The 17,751-nt window shown below is 58.6% G+C and overlaps 1 protein-coding gene across 6 annotated transcripts in view; it reads right to left on the bottom strand.

The window, feature by feature from the left end:
- SLC6A9 (solute carrier family 6 member 9) overlaps positions 1-17,751 on the bottom strand; it is a 35,294-nt gene that overhangs the window by 5,336 nt on the left and 12,207 nt on the right. For 3 of the 6 annotated variants that reach the window (XM_040627392.1, XM_040627395.1, XM_040627391.1), the window contains exons 3-7: positions 7,763-7,919; positions 7,032-7,163; positions 6,412-6,748; positions 316-448; positions 12-146 (exon numbers count right to left, since the gene is read on the bottom strand). In XM_040627392.1, the coding sequence (XP_040483326.1) occupies positions 12-146; positions 316-448; positions 6,412-6,748; positions 7,032-7,163; positions 7,763-7,919 (894 nt within the window). The remainder of the gene's footprint in view (positions 1-11; positions 147-315; positions 449-6,411; positions 6,749-7,031; positions 7,164-7,762; positions 7,920-17,751) is intronic. The other 3 variants (XM_040627393.1, XM_040627394.1, XM_040627396.1) reach the window with 3 other exon arrangements.

Here is a 17,751-nt window from a genome sequence, read left to right as displayed (position 1 = left end):
CCGGGGCCCACCTTGGCCTCCAGGATCTTGTCCCACTGTGGGGTCAGGTAGTACGTGATGCCTGTGAAGGCTCCCTCCAGGGTCACGCCTCGGACGAACAGGATGGTCAGCACCACGTAGGGGAAGGTGGCTGTGAAGTACACCACCTGGGCACGAGACAGGCTCCATCGGGCTCCTCCCGGAGCTCCCTGCCCGGGGCACCCCGGCCTGGCCCCCACCCCCCACGTCCCGTCATCACTGCCTGCACACAACCCCGGCAGGGGAGGCAGGACCTTTCTGCGTGGGCACAGACCCTGCTGGGGGAGGGGGACTTACTTTCCCTGAAGACTTGACCCCTCGGATGAGGCAGAGGAAGACGACCACCCAAGAGACACCGAGGCAGCCGAGGAGGGGCAGTCGCACCTCCCCAAAGTTCCCGATGTCATCTGAGAGCTTCAGCACGTAGAGCCTGGGGAAGGGGATACTCTGCTGTTGAGGGCCGGGCCCCTGAAGCCCAGCAACTGATTCCCAAGGCCCAGGGCGCAGCCTGGCAGGTTCCTTCTTTCTCATGAGGTCCCAGCATGTGTAAGAAGGGTGCTACTGTGAGGCCCCAGCCCCGACTGGCCCCACCCCACCCCTTCTGCCTGCTGCCCTGAGACTCCACTGCTTGCAGCCCCTCCGGGACCCTCAAAGGTGCCTGGAGGTAACACCCTGAGCCTGGGCTGGCTTCCTCAGCCCCAAGGGTGTGGAGGTCTCCCTGTCCCTAGTCAGGCCCATCCCAGGGCTTGTGCATTTCTGCCTTTAGTACTACCGTCTCCTCTAGACTGGGCACATCCTATCAGATGTCACCTCCTCCAGGAAGCCCTCTGTGAATTTTTCACCCACACTAGCCTTCTCCATCCCTGATGAGCCGAGGGAGGTGGTGGAGTGTTGAGTAAAGATTGGAGGCTCTGGAGCATGCAGACCTGGGCCTGAATCCGAATTCCTCCCCTACGTATGTGGGGCTCTATCTGGTGTCCTACGCTGCCCCAGCAGTGCCTTTTCTTTTCTTTTTCTTTTTTATTTAAGATTTTTTTATTTATTTGACAGAGAGAGAGCATAGGCAGAGGGAGAGGGAGATGGAGAGGGAGAAGCAGGCTCCCTGCTCAGCAGGGAGCCCGACACAGAGCTCGATCCCAGGGCTCTGAGATCATGACCTGAGCCGAAGGCAGATGCTTAACCAACTGAGCCACCCAGGCGCCCCCGGCAGCGTCTTTTCAATCAACTGGACACTTACGTGCCGGGCCCTGTGCTAGGTGCTGGGCATAGAGACCTAGGTCAGGCATGTGGACGCCACTGGAGGGGCGTCTCAATCCCAGACCGGGGCGGGGGGTGCATACTGGAAGGCTTCCCAGGAGAGGTGAGGCTTGAGCTAAGGTTTGAGGAACGGGAGCAGGTGGGTGAAGAGAAGAGGAAGTGCGTGCCAGGCGGAGGCAACGGCACGTAGCGCAGCAGGACAGGGGATCATGAAAGAACATGGCCAGCCTGGGTTTGTCAGGAGCTCAGCAAGCCTGGAGCCGGAGGCAAAGGGAAGAGAGAAGGATGAAGGATAGGAAGAAGCCACATTATAAGAAGCCACGAAGGCAAGGCTGAGAAGTTTGAATTTTATCCTGCAAGCGATGGGAAGCTTCTGAAGGGTTTTTATAAGAGCAATTTCAGGGTCTGTCCTGGGCTTAAAACTTTGCAGCAGCTCCCATCTCTCACCGGGAAAAAGCCTAAGTCCTTACAGTGGCTGCAAAGCCCGAAGTGGTCCATTGCCCCCAACCTGCCACCCCTCTGGTCTCCCGTCCTCCCACTCGACACCCCGCTCACTGCACCGGGCTCCTCGTAATTCCTGAATCACGCCAGGCACGCCCCTACCTCAGGGCCTTTGCACGCACGAGCCTTTCCTCTGTCTGGAGTGTTCTTTCCCCAAACATCCATATGTACACATGGGTGTGAGGCATGTGCAATCACACAGGGCCCTACGCTTAGAAGGGCTTTGTGCTGGGCGTCACGCTCGGCCACTGACATCTTGAAATTCTGAATACATTTGAAGAAGGGGCCCCATATGTTCATTTCACACTGGGCCCCACAAATTATGCAGCTGGGTTTGTCACCATGGCTTCCTCCCTCCTCATCTCCTTCAGGTGCCCTCTTTGCAAACGGGCCTTTTCTGGCTACCCTGCTTAAAACAGCGGCCCTGGCCGCAGCCCAGCACTCCTTACCCCCTTTGCTAGATTTTCCTCCACAGGACACGTCTCCCTTTTTTTTAAACCTATTAATTTTGTTTGTCAACCATTTTCTAGGAAGGCAGGAGTACCCAGAGCCCCCAGCAAAGTGCCTGGCACAGAGCAGTACTCAAGAGATATTTGTTGAATGAATGAATGAATGAATGAATGAATGAATGAATGAATAAGTGAATGAGTGAATGAGTGAGTGAACATCGTGGCAAACCGATCCGGAGTAGAAAGGAGAGAGCCTGGGAGCGGGGAGCAGCTTGGTCATTGCAGCTGTCCAGGCTAAAAGTGATGAGCAAGAGGCAAGCTCTTAAGCCTCAATTTCCTCATCTGTAAAATGGGCATCATAACACCAACCTAGCATAATTTGTAGCCGGATTTAGGTAAATACAGGCTCCTTTCTGTCCCCTTTTACAGCTAGTTCCTCTCAGGATAGCTCATAGGCGGTCCTCTATCATTTTCAGCTAGTCTCACTTTCTCTTCCAAGTCAGTTCTCAAAACTCATGGCAACATTTTTAGTACCTTGTGATGCAATGTTACTCTGTCCCCTCATGGGACAATGTTGCCAGGCCTGGGATTTGGTGTTTGCTTGGCGGGCCTGCCTCTTCGCAGCCTCAAGAATTCCCTGGAGGCCGCCCTTTGCACCGTGACCCGCAGAGGGCGCTGTCAACACGTCCCTCTCCTACCCAACTCCAGGCTCTTAGTCAACGCGGGAACCAAAGGCAAGGGGATGGCAGAAGTTGAGGAGCTGTGGGACCACCACCAAAAAGCACCTGGTTCCCTTCGACAGTGCTTTCCAATCTTTTTTCCTTCATAGCACGCAGAAAAAGTATTTTGGGGGCTATTAGGATAAGCAGACAAGGTCAAAGCTGAAGGCAACTGGGCTGGGCCCCCCGCAAGTGGGCACACCTACTCAGGGCACATGCGTGCTGCGGAGCTCTGCCCTCCAGAACAGCGACGGGGTCCTTCTGCTGCTACGACTCGGAGCTGCTTTACTGCAAGCAATAGCAGTCCACGTAAAGAAACCATTTCTTGTTCAAAAGATTTTTTTTTAACTTTGTCTAATTATATATGTTAAACTGGTAGTGTTTTATAGGATTACTTTTTAATCATTTATATGCTTTGCAAGGGCAAACAAACAATACCGGGGGTTAAAAAGTTTACAATTAAAAATGCTAACCTGGGTACCAAGTAATAAATTCTACCTCTCTTTTCGTGTTTTGTTTTGTTTTGGGACCTTGTGGTTTTGAGATCAATTAACCTAAGAACTCTTGGAACCCAACACATTTACGAGTTGGCTCGTGATGCATAACATCTCTGGAATTATTCTGCATTACTTTTTAATTGCCACAGCCCAGCGATCAACTCCTTGAGAACAAAACAGCCTAATCTGTTTCTTTGCGTGTCCAGCAGCGGCTGGAGCTGGTCTGCCGGCATCACTCTGCTTCCTGAGTGCCCACCCCGTTCTTAGGAGTGATGCTGCATTTCCTCTTTATAACAACAAGGTAGGTTGGGACCCCTCCCATTTAGTGGACGAACAGCTATGACTTAGGTTTGGTGATCTCCCGAGGCCAGACAGCTGATAAGCGACAGAGCCACGATCTGAGTGAGGTCTGCGTGACTGACTCCAGAGCTCCCAAGAAGACACTGGGAGCAGGGTGCTGGGGCCCTAGTCCACTGGGCTTCGGGTACTCTGCTGTGCACCATGGGCTGTGGAGAGGAGGGTCTGGTTGTTACTTAGGGCCTACAGGCCAGAATCAGAGCAGCACGCAGATGATCGTAAAACAAGACGGAAGGGCTGGTGGGAGAGAGGAGACCGTGGGCCAGAGGGCGGTCAGGAGGCAGACTGGGGCTCAGAAATCTGTCCCCTGCACTTCCCTTGCTCTAGGGAGTCTCCTAATCTTTTTTCGGACTTGCTGCCCTCATTTGTAAAACGGGACTACTTTATGCTATCTGCACGAGCTGGCAAACGAGGTTGTGGTGGGGCTCAAATGTGATCACACAGCTTTCTGAAGTGGTGTTGGAGAGTGTGGACCAAGGACACCTGCAGGGCATCAACTGGCCTGATTCCTACCAGGCGCCAGGCACAGTGGGACACACATATCCCGACCCAGCGCTGCTGCCTAGTTCCTTAACCTCTGAACGTCAGTCTCTGAATCTGAAAAATAGGGGTACTCTTATAGGAGATAATATGCCTGGCACATAGTAGGTGCCCAGGAAATGGGGGTGCTTGCTCTCCTCACTTCCTTGCTGAAGCCAGCCTGGGCAGGCCTCTCAAGGGTCATTTTCCCAGGGTTTCCAGGAGGGGGCAGCAGGGAGCCACCCTGCAGGGAAGGAGTCCCGCCTGGGACAGTGGCTAGTGAGACAGGCCCCGCTCCAGGCTTGACTGAAGAGAGTTCAGTGGGCCACCCATCTGGCCCCTCCAACCCATGACCAGTTTTCTTTGAGGACTATTTCCCTCTGACTGCCCTGGATAAAATCTCCAGCACTTTGCCCTGGCTGGCCCCAGCCGGCTGGGACTCCTGGCAGACAGCTGCTGGGGTGAGAGTTTCTGAATCAGCCCCGTGGGTGTGGGTGAGGCCTTGTGCTCCCCAGGTTCACCCCCAGTCTAGACCAAGTTGCCCTGCCCACACCATGCCTCAAACGGAGTAGAATAGCCAACAGGGCAGTAAACTGCTCAGTCCTCTCAGTAGATGGGACCTCCATGAGGGCAGGAGCCGAGTGTCTTACTCCTCAGGCTGTCGCCCTTCCGAGTGCACATCTGGTACCCTAGGTGCTCAAGAAATGATCTGTCCAGCGACTGAGGAACTGAGTCGGCCTGGAGGTAATTTTGCCTGCCCCTTGCTGGCAGGCAGCAGCGCTGTTGTCTACACCGCGAGCCCTGTGGGTAGTGACCACATCTTAGCTGTCTTTGAGTGTCGGTGGCACAGCACAGCGGCTGGCGCAGGGAAGCCGGGCCCCGTGGGGTCGGAGCACTGGGACCGGGCTTAGAGGATACTGACCTGCTAGGACTTCCAGTCTCCCCGGGGCCTCGGCCATCTCGTCTATGGCTCTCTACCACTTCTTGGAGAAACTTCAAATCTCAGCCCCTCATGAGAAGCCCTGTGGCTTATGATTGATGCCTCTGGCCTCTCCTGGCCCACCTGTCTCCAGTTTGCCACCTCGTGGCCATGGCCTACCTGCACATGTCTCTCCCATCCCTTCTACTCTTCCCTCCTCCCTCCTAGGGAAGCCTTCTGGACCACCTCCTCTTGCCCCCACACCCTCAGAACTGACCACCCCCTCTTTGTGCCCCTACCACACCCCTGAGCATACTGGCATCTAGGCACCTGGCCTAATATGACCCGTCTCAGGACGGTGGACTCCTCAGATGAGGGACTCTGGGCTATATTCAGACCCCATGGGTACCCGAGGCCTGGCAGAACAGACCCTGTAGATATGGAATGAATGAATGTGGCCTACCCACAGGCCCCCAACACTCTCTTTCCACCGGTTCCCCAATAGGCCACAGGGAGTTTCCTTCAGGATGTCCCCCTGTGCCCTCACGTCCATCCCATGGGGACAAGCTATTCTGGAACACCTCCAGCTGTGGCTTCCCGGCAGCCAGCCCTGAGACTCCAGTCTCTGTCACCACAAAACATACTAGTGCCAGGCTGTCTTTCCTAAGCACGGCTTGCTGATGACAGCGCTTGGCTCAGGAAACTTCCACGGCTCCCTTTGCCCTGCAGCGGCAAGTCTACGCTAAATTCGTGTAAGTTCTCCAAGAAGGCTGGTGGCCCCTCCTAGGGCCCCCTCATGGCCTGTGAGTTTCCCACACACCTGTGAGTCTCATCAGAACAGCTTCCTCTCAGGGTCGGGACCAGCCTCCGCTCCCCTGGGACCTGAGGCCTTCGCTCACGCTGTTCTCACCAGGAAGGCACCCCGCTGTCCCTACTCTGCTCTGCTGACGTGCCCCGCTTCCGGAGCCCTACCTCACTGCACCCCGTCAGGATGCTCCAGCCAGCATCGAGCCTTCCATCGCTCCCGGCGGCGTCAGCCTCCTCTCCTGAGCTAGTCCGCAAACCGGCCCCCGTCCCGGCAGCCCACCTGGTCGGCAGAGCGCTGCCCACGGCAAGGGGGCAGAGCTGGGGCTTGGCGCCAGGTGTCCCCCCAGCCCGGGGCCAGCGGGGCTCACCTCCAGTACTCCTCGCTGGGGCTGGTCCTCTGGAGGGAGTAGTTGAGCAGGTGGGAGAGGTTGCCGGCCAGGGCGGCGGGCCGGGAGCCGTTGGTGAGGTTGGAGGCGTCCAGCACCCCAGCGCAGTCGGGCGTGTTCCAGGGGTTATTGCAGTAGGCCCAGGGCAGCACGTGCGTCATGGACGAGAAGAAGTAGTAGAAGGCGATGCAGATGACCACGTTGTAGTAGATGCCGATGTACGTGGACACCACCATCATGCCGTAGCCCACCCCTGGGGGGGACGGCAGCGTCACGCATCTTGCTGGAGGGGGCAAGGTCCAAGGGCCCCCGGGGCAGGCTTTTGTGGAGAGCCATGGAAGGGACAGGTCAAGGCCTTAGCAGGGGTGAGCTGGGGGGCCCCGGGGCTTTGTGTATACACGTGCTAGGTGGGGAGGGCGGAGGCCAAGCAAACACGGGTCTCAGCACGCATCTCTGGCCTTGGCCATTGATGTAGGGCTTGGGGTCAGCACCAGGGCTCCGTGGGGGCTGGCAGTGTTTGTACAGATGGGTGAGTAGGCCCCAGAGGCCCATGTATGTGTGCGTGTGGGCGTGGGGGGCGGTGGACCCCACCCAGGCCTCACCTTTGAACATGGGGCTGATCTTCCAGACCCCCAGGCAGCCCCGACTTGCGAACTGGCCGAAGGAGAGCTCCATGAAGAAGAGGGGGATCCCGCAGAATATGAGCATGATGAAGTACGGGAGCATGAAGGCCCCTGGCAGGCGGGGAAAGGACGGCTCAGGGCGGGCTTGGGGGTCCCACCCTCTTTCTGCTGAGAACCCAACAGCAAAACCTTTGCGATCGGCTAGGACCCGAGGACTGTGGGCCCCGCAATGAGCAGGAGCCTGGGTCTGAGGTGTCCTACCCACAGTCTACCTCTGAACTTGACAGAGGCTTCCTGAACAGAACCCAGCCCCCAGCCCCACCATGTTAGGGTGGGACATGATGGCTTCACCAAGCCAATCCACAAACATAAGTAGCCGGGATCCTCAAATTCCCCGAACCATTTAGGGGGCTGTAGACACACAGGGGGTATGGGACAGGGAACCTCGGGAGGCTGGGGTGCCTTTCTCTACCTCTCTTGAACTCAAGGGAGCAGGCTAGCAGGGTCAGGCCCAAACAGCAGACAGCCAGGGTCAAGGGGTGATCTGTGCCTTAGGTAAAGGGCACCTAAGCCAGGGATTGGGGCGAAGGAGATGAGAGCACAGGCCAGCCTGTCTGGAGAGGGGTCTGTGCCCGGGGAGGGGGTAGCTCGGGCCTCGGTGGCTAGGCTCTATCCAAGTGGGTGGTCCCTGCCCTGTGCCCGCTGGGTACCTCCCCCGTTGCGATAGCAGAGGTATGGGAAGCGCCAAACATTGCCCAGGCCCACGGCATAGCCCACGCTCGTCAGTACAAACTCGATCTGGTTGCCCCAGTTGCCTCGTTTGAGGTTCTGGTCCCTCTTGGTGGCCTCGCTGGGCACAGCACCATTCTGTGGGGACAGGAGAAAAGCTACCATCAGAAAGGCATTTGTGCTCCCGTGCCTGACCCTCTGGGCCTCTCCCAGCGGGGACGCCATAGACCCTCCAAGCCCCCACCCCCACCCCGGGCTTCCCCGCTGCTGGCAGGAGCTGCTGGCAGGCATGGCAGAGAAGGGGAGAAGGGAGGAGCAGCTGCCAGAGGGTGCCAGCTGGGCCTCCCTCACCAGCACCCCCAGCACCCTGTGCCAGGGGCACCAGCCCACCTGAGCGGCTGCTGCCAACATCTGAGAGGTGGGACACCGAGAGGGAGCTCAAGTCCAGAGCCCCCCAGCCCCAGCCCTTCCAAAGCCTCCCCTCTCCCCTCTGGGTGAGGATCTGGGAGCAGCTGAGCCTCATACCAAGCAGCCAAGTCGGGCTGGGCACAAAGGGGCCTGTGTCCAGACAGCCCCCCCCACCCGCCGCTACCACATCACCAGGCTGAGCACGCTGCCCACGGGCAGGCGGTGCGGGGGAGGGGATGCCCGACCCCTCCCCTAGCTGAAGGCGCTTTCCTGGGGGCACAGGACGGGCAGGGCTGTGAGGTGGGCGATGGGGGAGCAACTGAGCTGGGCCAGACTTGGGGAGGGTGCTCTGGGACTCAGGATGGGGGACCCAGGGGAGCCATCTATATTGCCCAGAGCTGGGGCAGGGGCCCTGCGGAAGCTGACCTGGGCTGGGTGGTGCTGGCCATGAGCTGGGGGAGGAGACCAGAGTTGTGGGCACCAGGCCAGACTTGGAGGACAGACTCTGCTAGGGGAAACAGAGGGAGGGACTCCGGAAAAAGGTCTCTGAGCTGAGAGGGGGTGGGCTGCGGAGGAGGGGGCTGGCCAGGAGGGGCTGATGAGGGGATTTGCCCCAAGGAAAGGAAGCCAGGCCTTCCCCAGGGGGAGCTGCAGGGCTGGGCTGGGTGGCCTGAGGTCCCACCGAGGACAGCCCCTTTTGAATCCCAACCCCACAGTTGGAACTGGCTCAGCGAGCCCCTTTATAAGCGTAAATATGCCCCTCCATGCCATGGCCCTGCCACCCCCTCCCAGGCTGACAGGAAATGAAGCCACACTGAGCGAGAGCCTGAGGGGTCAGGGAGTCTCACTAGGAGACTAGGGACCCTGAGAATCACCAGCAGAGCACAGAGCCCTCAAGTGACAGAGACAGCCTCTCGGAGATGGGCTATTCCCTTGAGAGAAGCAGACAGGAGTCCCTGGAGGACACCAGGGTTGGAGAGAGAGCAGCATAGCTTCTGAGGGATGTCACTAAAGTGACACCGACCCCCAGCTTGAAAGAGACATGTTCAAGGACAACAGTCACACTGGCCAATAAACAGGGAGGCCTGGTGCTTTGAAATGTTGTTGGATCCTGACACTGACCCACAAATGCAGAAGGGAGGAATGGCTTCACTGGGACCTGTGCACTTTCCAGAAAGGCCCATTTGGGATGCAGACACGTGAGGCACCAGGTGCCCAGTGGCGGCCCCAGCCACGGGCCCTTTGTTCCCACAGTGGGCATATTCGGCCTGCGTACCGTGGGCACGACAGCACAGACAGCCTTGTGGAGTAACCATCCCGTACACCCAATCTGGCATTGCCCCCAGAGGAGATGCTGACCTTCACACCCTCCAGGGAGGTTTGGGGGCACGGCACCGAGAACCGGGGTCCGGTCCCAGAGCAAACTGACAGGCTGAAAAAGCCTGAATACATTCATTCCTGCAACCACAGAGATCGACTAACACCTACTGTGTGCTGGCCCTGCCTCAGGCACTGGGAATCCAGCAGTGAACGAAACAGACACCCTACACGCCCACAGCTCGAAATCTAGTGGGGAGCAAGCCATCAGCGACAGAAACAAATCCGGGATCTTTATATTGCAGCCGCAAGGTGACCACAAAGCGGCAGTTCTCAAGTCACAAGAATATGGAAGGAGGCCAGGCGGGGGCACGCGGGGTGAGGCCCGGAAGGCTTCCCTGAGGAAGGGGCTCGTGGGCCAGTGTGGTTCTGGGGGAGGGTGGCTCACAGCCCGAGTGTGCCCTCTGGGATGGGCCCGTACAGAATCCTGCCTAAGGCTGTCACCACCTCGGAGGGCCTTCTTGAGGACAGGCCTAGCCATTCTGCACGGTCCAGGGGGGCATTTTTTCAGAGGGTGTGATGCCGGCTTGGGGACAGTTTCTGCATTCCCAAACAAATCCCGGCCAAATAGGGCTCCTATATGTTGACCCTACAATCACAGTTTTATTCTGTCCAGGGCTTGTTTACTTAGGGGCACAATGGGAGACTGTGGCAGCTGAGAGCACATGGGTGGGGTCACGAAGCAGTGCTCACAGCTGTAAATGAGACGCCCGAGGGTCCAGGACGGTTTCACGGGCGGGGCACACGCAAGGCTCCCTGCAGGGACCGAGGTCCCCAGGGCTTGAAGTCTGGGGCCTGTCACCTGGCCCCAGCCCCCCAACCAAGTGCAGCGGGGCCAGACCGGGATTTCTGAGGTCTGCTCTCTCCCTGGCATGGAGGGGGACATTGAGGGTGGGGGCGCCCCCAGCCACGTGCCACAGGCGGCCGCTTGACTGAGCTCTCAGGGGCCAGTGCCGCGCGGTTTAATGAGCGGCGTACCACTGGGCCTTCCGCTAACCACTTCAGCCACGTGGCTGCCAGGAGCCCTGGGACAGGGGCCTGGGGCGGGGAGCCGGGGATGGCTCTGGTAGAAGTTCCTGACAACACTGGGGCTCTGCGTCTCAGCACCGTGGGCCTGACCCCTGGAGCGGTGGCTGGGAGGTCACCGTGGGAGCCACGGCTACGCCTCTGAGCTCAGTTCTAGCGAGAGCTACGTTCAGGTGACTTGGGTGGTGAGGGCTCGGCTCTCTGCAGAGGACACAGCAAGCCTACTTTCCTGCAAGTACGCTAGAGGATAGGGTCTCCAGACTGCTCTGCAGGGCTTCTGGGGGCTCCGGTTCCTCTCTGCTCTCCTCTGGGCACTCCCCGCCCCTGTCTTCCTGGGCAGCGAGGCCCACGGCTGGTGAGCCTTTTCTGGGACTGCCTCAAGTTTGTTCTCCTTGTGTCCTCTTCCCTAGCCTAAGCCGCCCATTTTCTTGATCTGCTGAGTAGACACCTGTGTCACCGTTCAGCCCTGTCCCTGCAGTGGACGTCGGCTCTCGGGCGTCCACGAAAGAACCCCTTTGTGCTCACAGTTTCACCCAGACTGGCAGCCTGTCTGCCTAACCCGGCTCAGCCCTGCTGACTGGCCGGGCTCCAGGCCTCTCCTGCCTATCACCCATCTTTCACTATCCGCCCCTCGCTGCTCTCCCTTCCTCCCCTGATCACACCTCAGTGATGAATTAAACCACAGTGGCCTGGTGCTTCCTCCCCAGGCTCCTAGGAGACCCCCCACCCTCACCTGGGACTTCACGGCCATGGGCCTGATCAGTGGTCTCCAGGGTAGGGACAGCCCTGCCCTGTGCCCGAGCTCCCCAAGTTGGGCAGAAGGCAGGCTTTGGGGCTTTTTTCCCATGGGTGAGTGGGGTGAGCTGGCTGGTCATCCTCCGTGATGCCCACCATACACAGACACCCGCACGTAAGACCCTCACATAAGGCCACACGTGCACAGATGCCCTTCCCCTTAGGAGCAGTCCTTAAGGCAGCAGGGTCCAGTCCCACACAAGGACCTGTGACCTCCCAGCCCGGGCCTGCCTAGCCGCGTGAGCCATACGGAGCAACCCCTTACATAAGTCCTTTACGTAGCCCTGTGCCTGGCTTACTCCCTGCTCTGGATGAGCTCCTGGAATGAGGGGTGTTCAGCTCTGAGGGCAGAATCCAGATCTCCCCACCATGCCTCGGGCTTGGAGGGCAGGACCCTGAGCCAGGCATGAGAACCCCAGCATTCTAGAGCCCTCTCCCCTGGTGACGCTGGCCAAATCGTTTCCACTCCCTGCAACTCTGCGTCCTTAACTATGAAATCAGTGGACAGACTAGGCAATCTCAATAGATCTACTCATCTCTGTAGTTCTGCCTTGCCTGGAATTTTCCTATTTCTGACTCTCTCCTAAATCTTCCATTAGTTCCCACTAACTTTCTAAGCGACTTTTAAAACATGTTACTGTTTTTCTTCTAATTATAAAAGCATTATAAGCTTATCACCAAAAAAATGGGAACCTACAGCAAAGAGTAACAAGGAAACAAAGTCGCAGAGCCCCCTCCCAGAGGTAACGGCCACCACGGGATGCACCCCCTCCTTTCTTCGTGCACAGGCTCAGACAGAGCCCGGGTTTCCACCCTGGGCTACGGCTCTCCTCTGGCTCCTGACTCCCGCCCTCCCAGACCAGTGTCCACTGGATATTTTTGTGAATTGTGAGTCCTTCCTCCTGAAGAATCCTGGAGCTGCCCTGGCTGGGCGGGCCCCGCTGGGATCCCGAAGGACTCTTGTTCAGAACTCTGCAGCCCCGGGGTTTGCTCATGGGATGAAGTCCCATCCAAGACAAACTTTATGGAGGAGGACAGACAAGACCCCACATCCCAGACTGACCTTGAGCCAAATCCAGATCACTGGCAACTTTCTCTGAGCCCCATCGGGGAATTCAGGCAGCATCGCCATTACAGTAAATTGTGGCTGCCTTAAAAGACCTCACGACCTCCTCGCACCCCTAGATTCTTGTTCCCCCAAGTTCTCTCCCCCTCAGTCCAGGGGCCAGGCTGGCCCTCAGGTAGCATCCGCCCTGCGATGACAGAGCCTTCTGTCCTTCATCTGGACTCGCTTATCCAGATCTGGGAAAGAGTCAGGGGCCAGAGGTGGAGGGGCAGGACCATGGGAAAGTCCACCCGAGGCCCAAGCAGTACCCGGCAGCTGCTCGTGCCTCTTGCCTCAAGGACAACTTTAGAGCAAGCTCTGGGCACCTGTTAGGAGTCGAGGCCTTCACAGAGCAGGTGAGAGAGGCAAGAGCATGCCCTGTGCTATTTCGCCCAGAGCCCCGATCGGTGGAGAGAGACCTGCCAACACCGTGGAGAGCAGATGGAAGACGCACCCCCAGGTTCCGCTCCGGGCCCCGGGGAGCAGGATGGGGAACACCGGGTGGGCCCTGCCTCTGCCCTGGAGAAGCCCAGCAGCCCTACCTCACACGCAGCAGCTGTGGGCAGTCTCTACCCCAGTCAGTTGGCAGTGGGGCTGGCACTCTGGGCAGTGGCTCTGGTCCGTGACCCTGGCAGTTCTGAGGTTTGAGGGCAGCCCTGCATAATGCTTCTCCCAGGCCCAACCCATGTCTCCCCAGAAGACATTCCTTCTCTTGCCTTCTGAAGGTCAAATCAGGATGTTCTATGGAGTGGGGAGGATGGCTCTCCTTGTACCCTCACCTTCGCTGCCGTCAGCCCCATTGTCCCCGACATCTTTGCCCATCCCCAGCTTCTAGGGATGAGGCCACACGGGTGCCCACCCCATCCGGGCACTTGCCGTGGACACTGGCGAACGTTCTCTGGGGTCTCTCTACTCCCAGTGGAGACCCCCATCCCATCCTGTTCCCCCACCGTCACTGCTGAGTCCATGTACCACATCCCCCTGCCCCCTCACTCACTCTCCCCATAGGAGTAAATGCCGTGGCACGGACAATGGGGCTGTATTGATTAGTACAATTCCTGGGCACCTCCGGCCCGTCTCCCCGGGAGCTAGGACAATGCAGCTTTGATACACAGAGCAGATTCTCAGCAGGTCCTTGGGCTGGGGGAGCCCTCACCCCCCCACTCTCCTCCCCCAGGCCCCCACCACACAGCTAACTCTTCCTGCACTCCTTCACACAGTTGCAACTTTCTGGGTCACTTTTGCTGGTGTCTGTCTCGCTGGCTGGCTGTGCCTGCCCCTCCCTGGCACAGACCACTCAGCCCCTCTCCCCACCCCCAGCCCAGCCTCCCAGACCGCCTGGCTCCAGGGAGGGGCCTCAACCTCCTGGAAGGTGACTGACCTGCTCTGGGGAGGAGCGGGCCCCAGGTCCACAAGCCGAGGCCATCCCAGGATGAGTGCTCAGAGCGGAGAGCGCGTGTCTCCGCTGCTCATTCACACCTCTGCCAGCTCCGGGCGACACTGACGCATCCCCTGCCTCTCCCACTGCCGGCTGGGCAGCGTCAATTACTTTCACCTCATCTCCTCCCGAAGCTCTGCCTACCCCTCCCCTGGCCCTCCCCCTCCGGCCAGTCCCCATGCAGCCCAGCGCGGGTGCTCCGGAGCTAGAGTGAGGCGTGGGGTTTGTTGTGTTTTTCCCTTGTTCCCAGCAAGTTATTGGAACAAAACACATACACACACATACTCACAACCACAGAGTGAGGCAGAGCGAGCGCGGAAGAGAGTGAGCGGCCTCGGGGCCCAGATGCTTCTGAGCTCCCAGGCCCGGCACTTGGTGGCCTCCTGGTAGGGTGGTTGGGTGCCACTGGGCACTCGACTTGGTGAAGGGCAGGATGAAGGGAGGGCATAGTTCACAGGGCACTACCAAAGCATCTTAGACTTCTCAGAGTGGTGTGGGTGGGGGGATGGTGGGCCCTGGAGCTGTTCCCCCCACTCCTCTCCCCCTGACGAGAGTTGGAGACCCTCAACCAGCCGAGACGACTGACTGTCCTCATAGGAGAATGTGGCTGACCACATGCAAGAAAGCTCTGGCCCGGTGAACTGCACGGTCACCTGTCCTAAGAAAGACGGCACTAGCCCAGACAGTGGACACCACAGAGCCCAGGCAAAGGTGGAACCACAGAATAGGACCCTCGGAGATCTGTGCTGCATTGCCCAGGGCCTGAGGTGTTGCTCCGGGTATGTGCTGCACGGGCGGGGTTCAGTCCAGTGGTGTCACCATCACTGGGGCGGGATGTCGCTCAGACCCACCCAGTCCCACTTCTCCCGAGGATGCTGAGATACCACAGGCCAGCGGGCAGGAAGGCGGGCACAGGTGTTCTGGCCCCGGGAAGGTGAACCTCTCTTTGGAAACTGACAGGTTGGCAGGGGGCCTGGTACACGTTAGGGTCTCAGCAAGCATCACACGAAAGCGCGCACTCTGATGTAAAGAAAGCCTAGCTTTTCGGTGAGTTTGGTAAGTATGGTGACCTCAAAGAGAACATGGCAGGATGGCTTTTTTTTTTTTTAGAACGGCTTTTTAAAAAAGTGTACACGCTTTAGAGTCAGATAGACCTGGTTTAAAGCCCAGCACTGCCAGTCTCTCACCCTAGGTAGCCTTAAGCAAGTCACTTAACATGTCTGATCTTAGTTTCCTCCTCTCTGAAATAGGGCTGATATCCACCCATCATTGAATCTAGCGAGAACTAGCAATCACAGTAATAGATAATACATATTAAGGGCTTACTATGAGCCAGACACTGTCCTAAACACTTTGCACATATTAAATCATTTAATCACCCCCCCAAATGCCTTATATAGATAACTTATTATCCCCATTTTGGGGGGTAGATAGAGACCAGCCTTGGTTCAGGCAAGTCTCCTAAGAATGGTCTGAGACCCCACTGACTCAGCCTCTCACTGGGCCAGCCTCATGCAGCCAGGTCTCCAGACACGCTCCGCTGACTTCCTGCGCGCACAGACTGCGGGCCAAGGCCCTGGCTGGGCTACTGGCTTCAGGAAGGCCCAGTCACCCATGATGCCCAAATGCTCACTTCCACCCAGGGTGGGCTCTGGGCTCTGGCTGCCCTGGCCTGGGCAGGGTGCCCAGAACAGGCAGCCCTGGCTGGACGGCTTTCTCCGGCCCTGGCCATGGGGACAGGAGGCAGCAGCAGCCCAGCTGGGCCCTGGCCATAATGAGGCCTCATTAGTGGGACCCAGCTGCTCCAGCCCCACTTTGGGAGGCCGACTCCCCCAGTCCCCGCCTCTGACTTTTCTTAATAAGAGTGGGCATGCCTCCAGAGGGGCAAGGAATCTAGCCGCTTTGTTGTGCCCTGTGCCTCCAGGGGGAAGGTCCCGCCGAGCTAGGACTGAGCAGGGGAAGGGCTGCAGGGAAGCTGTGTGAGGGGAGGTGAGGGCACAGGATGGAGCAGGTGTGCTCCAGGGAAGGTGGGGAGGGGAAGGAGACCAAGGGGAAGGGAGGGCAGGATCTCAGGTCCAGAGAGGAGGCCTGAGGAACGCTGCACCTTTTCCTCTGGATCTAGATATTGTCCGTTTCACTGGGAGGGGTGTGGTTACACATCTCCAATCACCTGGTTGATGATCTAGGTCATTCCTCAGGCTGTCCCAGCTAAGAGAGCCCCTCCTCTGTGCTAGGCCTATTATAAGGAGAGTGCCCACGATGTGCCAGTCCCTGAGCTAGGAGAGTACCTACTGTGTGCCAGACCCCGTGCACAGAAAGCACACACTGTTACCACGAGTACCTGTGTTTGGAAAGCACTCACTGTGTGCTGGGAACTGTGTTAGCAGAGCGCCCACTATGTGCAAAGTCTGATGCTGAAAGAATAAATAGTGTGCCAGGTCTGCGTGAAGAGAGCACCCACTTTAGATCAGCCCAATGCCAGCGAGCCCCTGTGCTGGGCTCACCACACTAGAGGAGAAGCCCTTGTATGCCAAATTCCGTGCCAGGCGAGGACCCAACGTATGCCCAGACTGGAGCTGGGGGAGCACCCACGGTGCGCCTGGCACTGTGACAGCCGGGTGCCCAGTGTGTGCCCAGTCTGTGCTAGGTGAGCACCCCCCCAAGCTGGGGCTCGTGCGGCTGAGCGCCTAGTCGTGCAGGCTCTTCACCTAGGAAGTGCCGACTGCAGGCCAAACCCTGCGCTTGGTAAACTCCCAGCATGTGCCAAGCCCATATTAGCTAAGCACTTGCCACAGGCCAGGATGTGGGCCGGGTGAGCACCCACTGTGTGCCAGGCCCCGCAATGGACGGTGCCAATAAGAGGTGTACAAATTCTCGTATCAAAGCCTAACAGAACAGGTCAGGGTGGAGCAGCGCCGGGTGGCCTGTGGTGCTTGCAAAGCCTTCTGGGATGGTTTAGATGCCCTGGCACTCACGGCCCTAGCCCAGGTGACTCTGCTCTTACTCATCACAAGGTTTCCCAATGGTAGGAGCAACCAGCGTGCCCAAAGACATGGGGAGAGGCCAGTGAGGCTCCCTGAGACCTCTGCTGCCCAAGACTCTGTGCCAGTGGGGCGCAGGCATGGGGAGGGGACCGAAGCAGCCAGCTCATGCCCTTGGTGTGAGGCCGTGTGGTCACAGCTGACCCGGTGGGGCTCTCCTGGCCTGGGCTCCTCTCCCCCAGCTCCCTGTCTTCTGAGCTTCAGGCAGCCCCACCCCACGCGTGTACAGAGGCACTAGGTCTCCATGGAAGGATCACCCCACCCACCCCCCGGTGCCCCCAAGCATCCCAGCTGCTCCCAGGCTTGGAGGCACCCTGGCCAGCTGGGTTCTCGCATGGCCCCGTCCTAGGAGCTGCTGAGGCGTGAGGGAGGCAGCTGAGCTGGCCCGGCAGAGACCATCTGGGCCGGGGGTGGGGGTCGGGGACACGTGCAGCAGGCATGTGGGCCTGGGCACGTGCTGCAGAGAGGCTTGCTTCTCCGCGGGGCACCTGCCCCATGGACAGCAGGGCTGGAGCTCCAAGGATGACACAGGGTGTCTGCCGACACTGAAGAGAGTCAGGGGACAGGGGCCGGGGGGACCATGTCCTCACACCCAAACTGGAGGCAAAGGGGATGGAAGTAAGGACCCCACGGCAGGGGCTAGCTATCCCCTCCCCGCATTCCAGGGCACGAATGCCAAAAGAAGCCATAGGCCTGGGATTGGCTAAGTGGCTTACATGCGTGGCCCTCGATAGCCTCTCTTCTGCCCCTACCACGGCATGGAGACGAGGGCATGTCTGA

Source organism: Ursus maritimus, unplaced genomic scaffold (genome assembly GCF_017311325.1).
Source record: "Ursus maritimus isolate PB19 unplaced genomic scaffold, ASM1731132v1 scaffold_12, whole genome shotgun sequence".
Taxonomy (NCBI): Eukaryota; Metazoa; Chordata; class Mammalia; order Carnivora; family Ursidae; genus Ursus; species Ursus maritimus.
The sequence above is the reverse complement of the archived record's forward strand: the minus strand, read 5'-3'. Positions and strand labels throughout refer to the sequence as shown.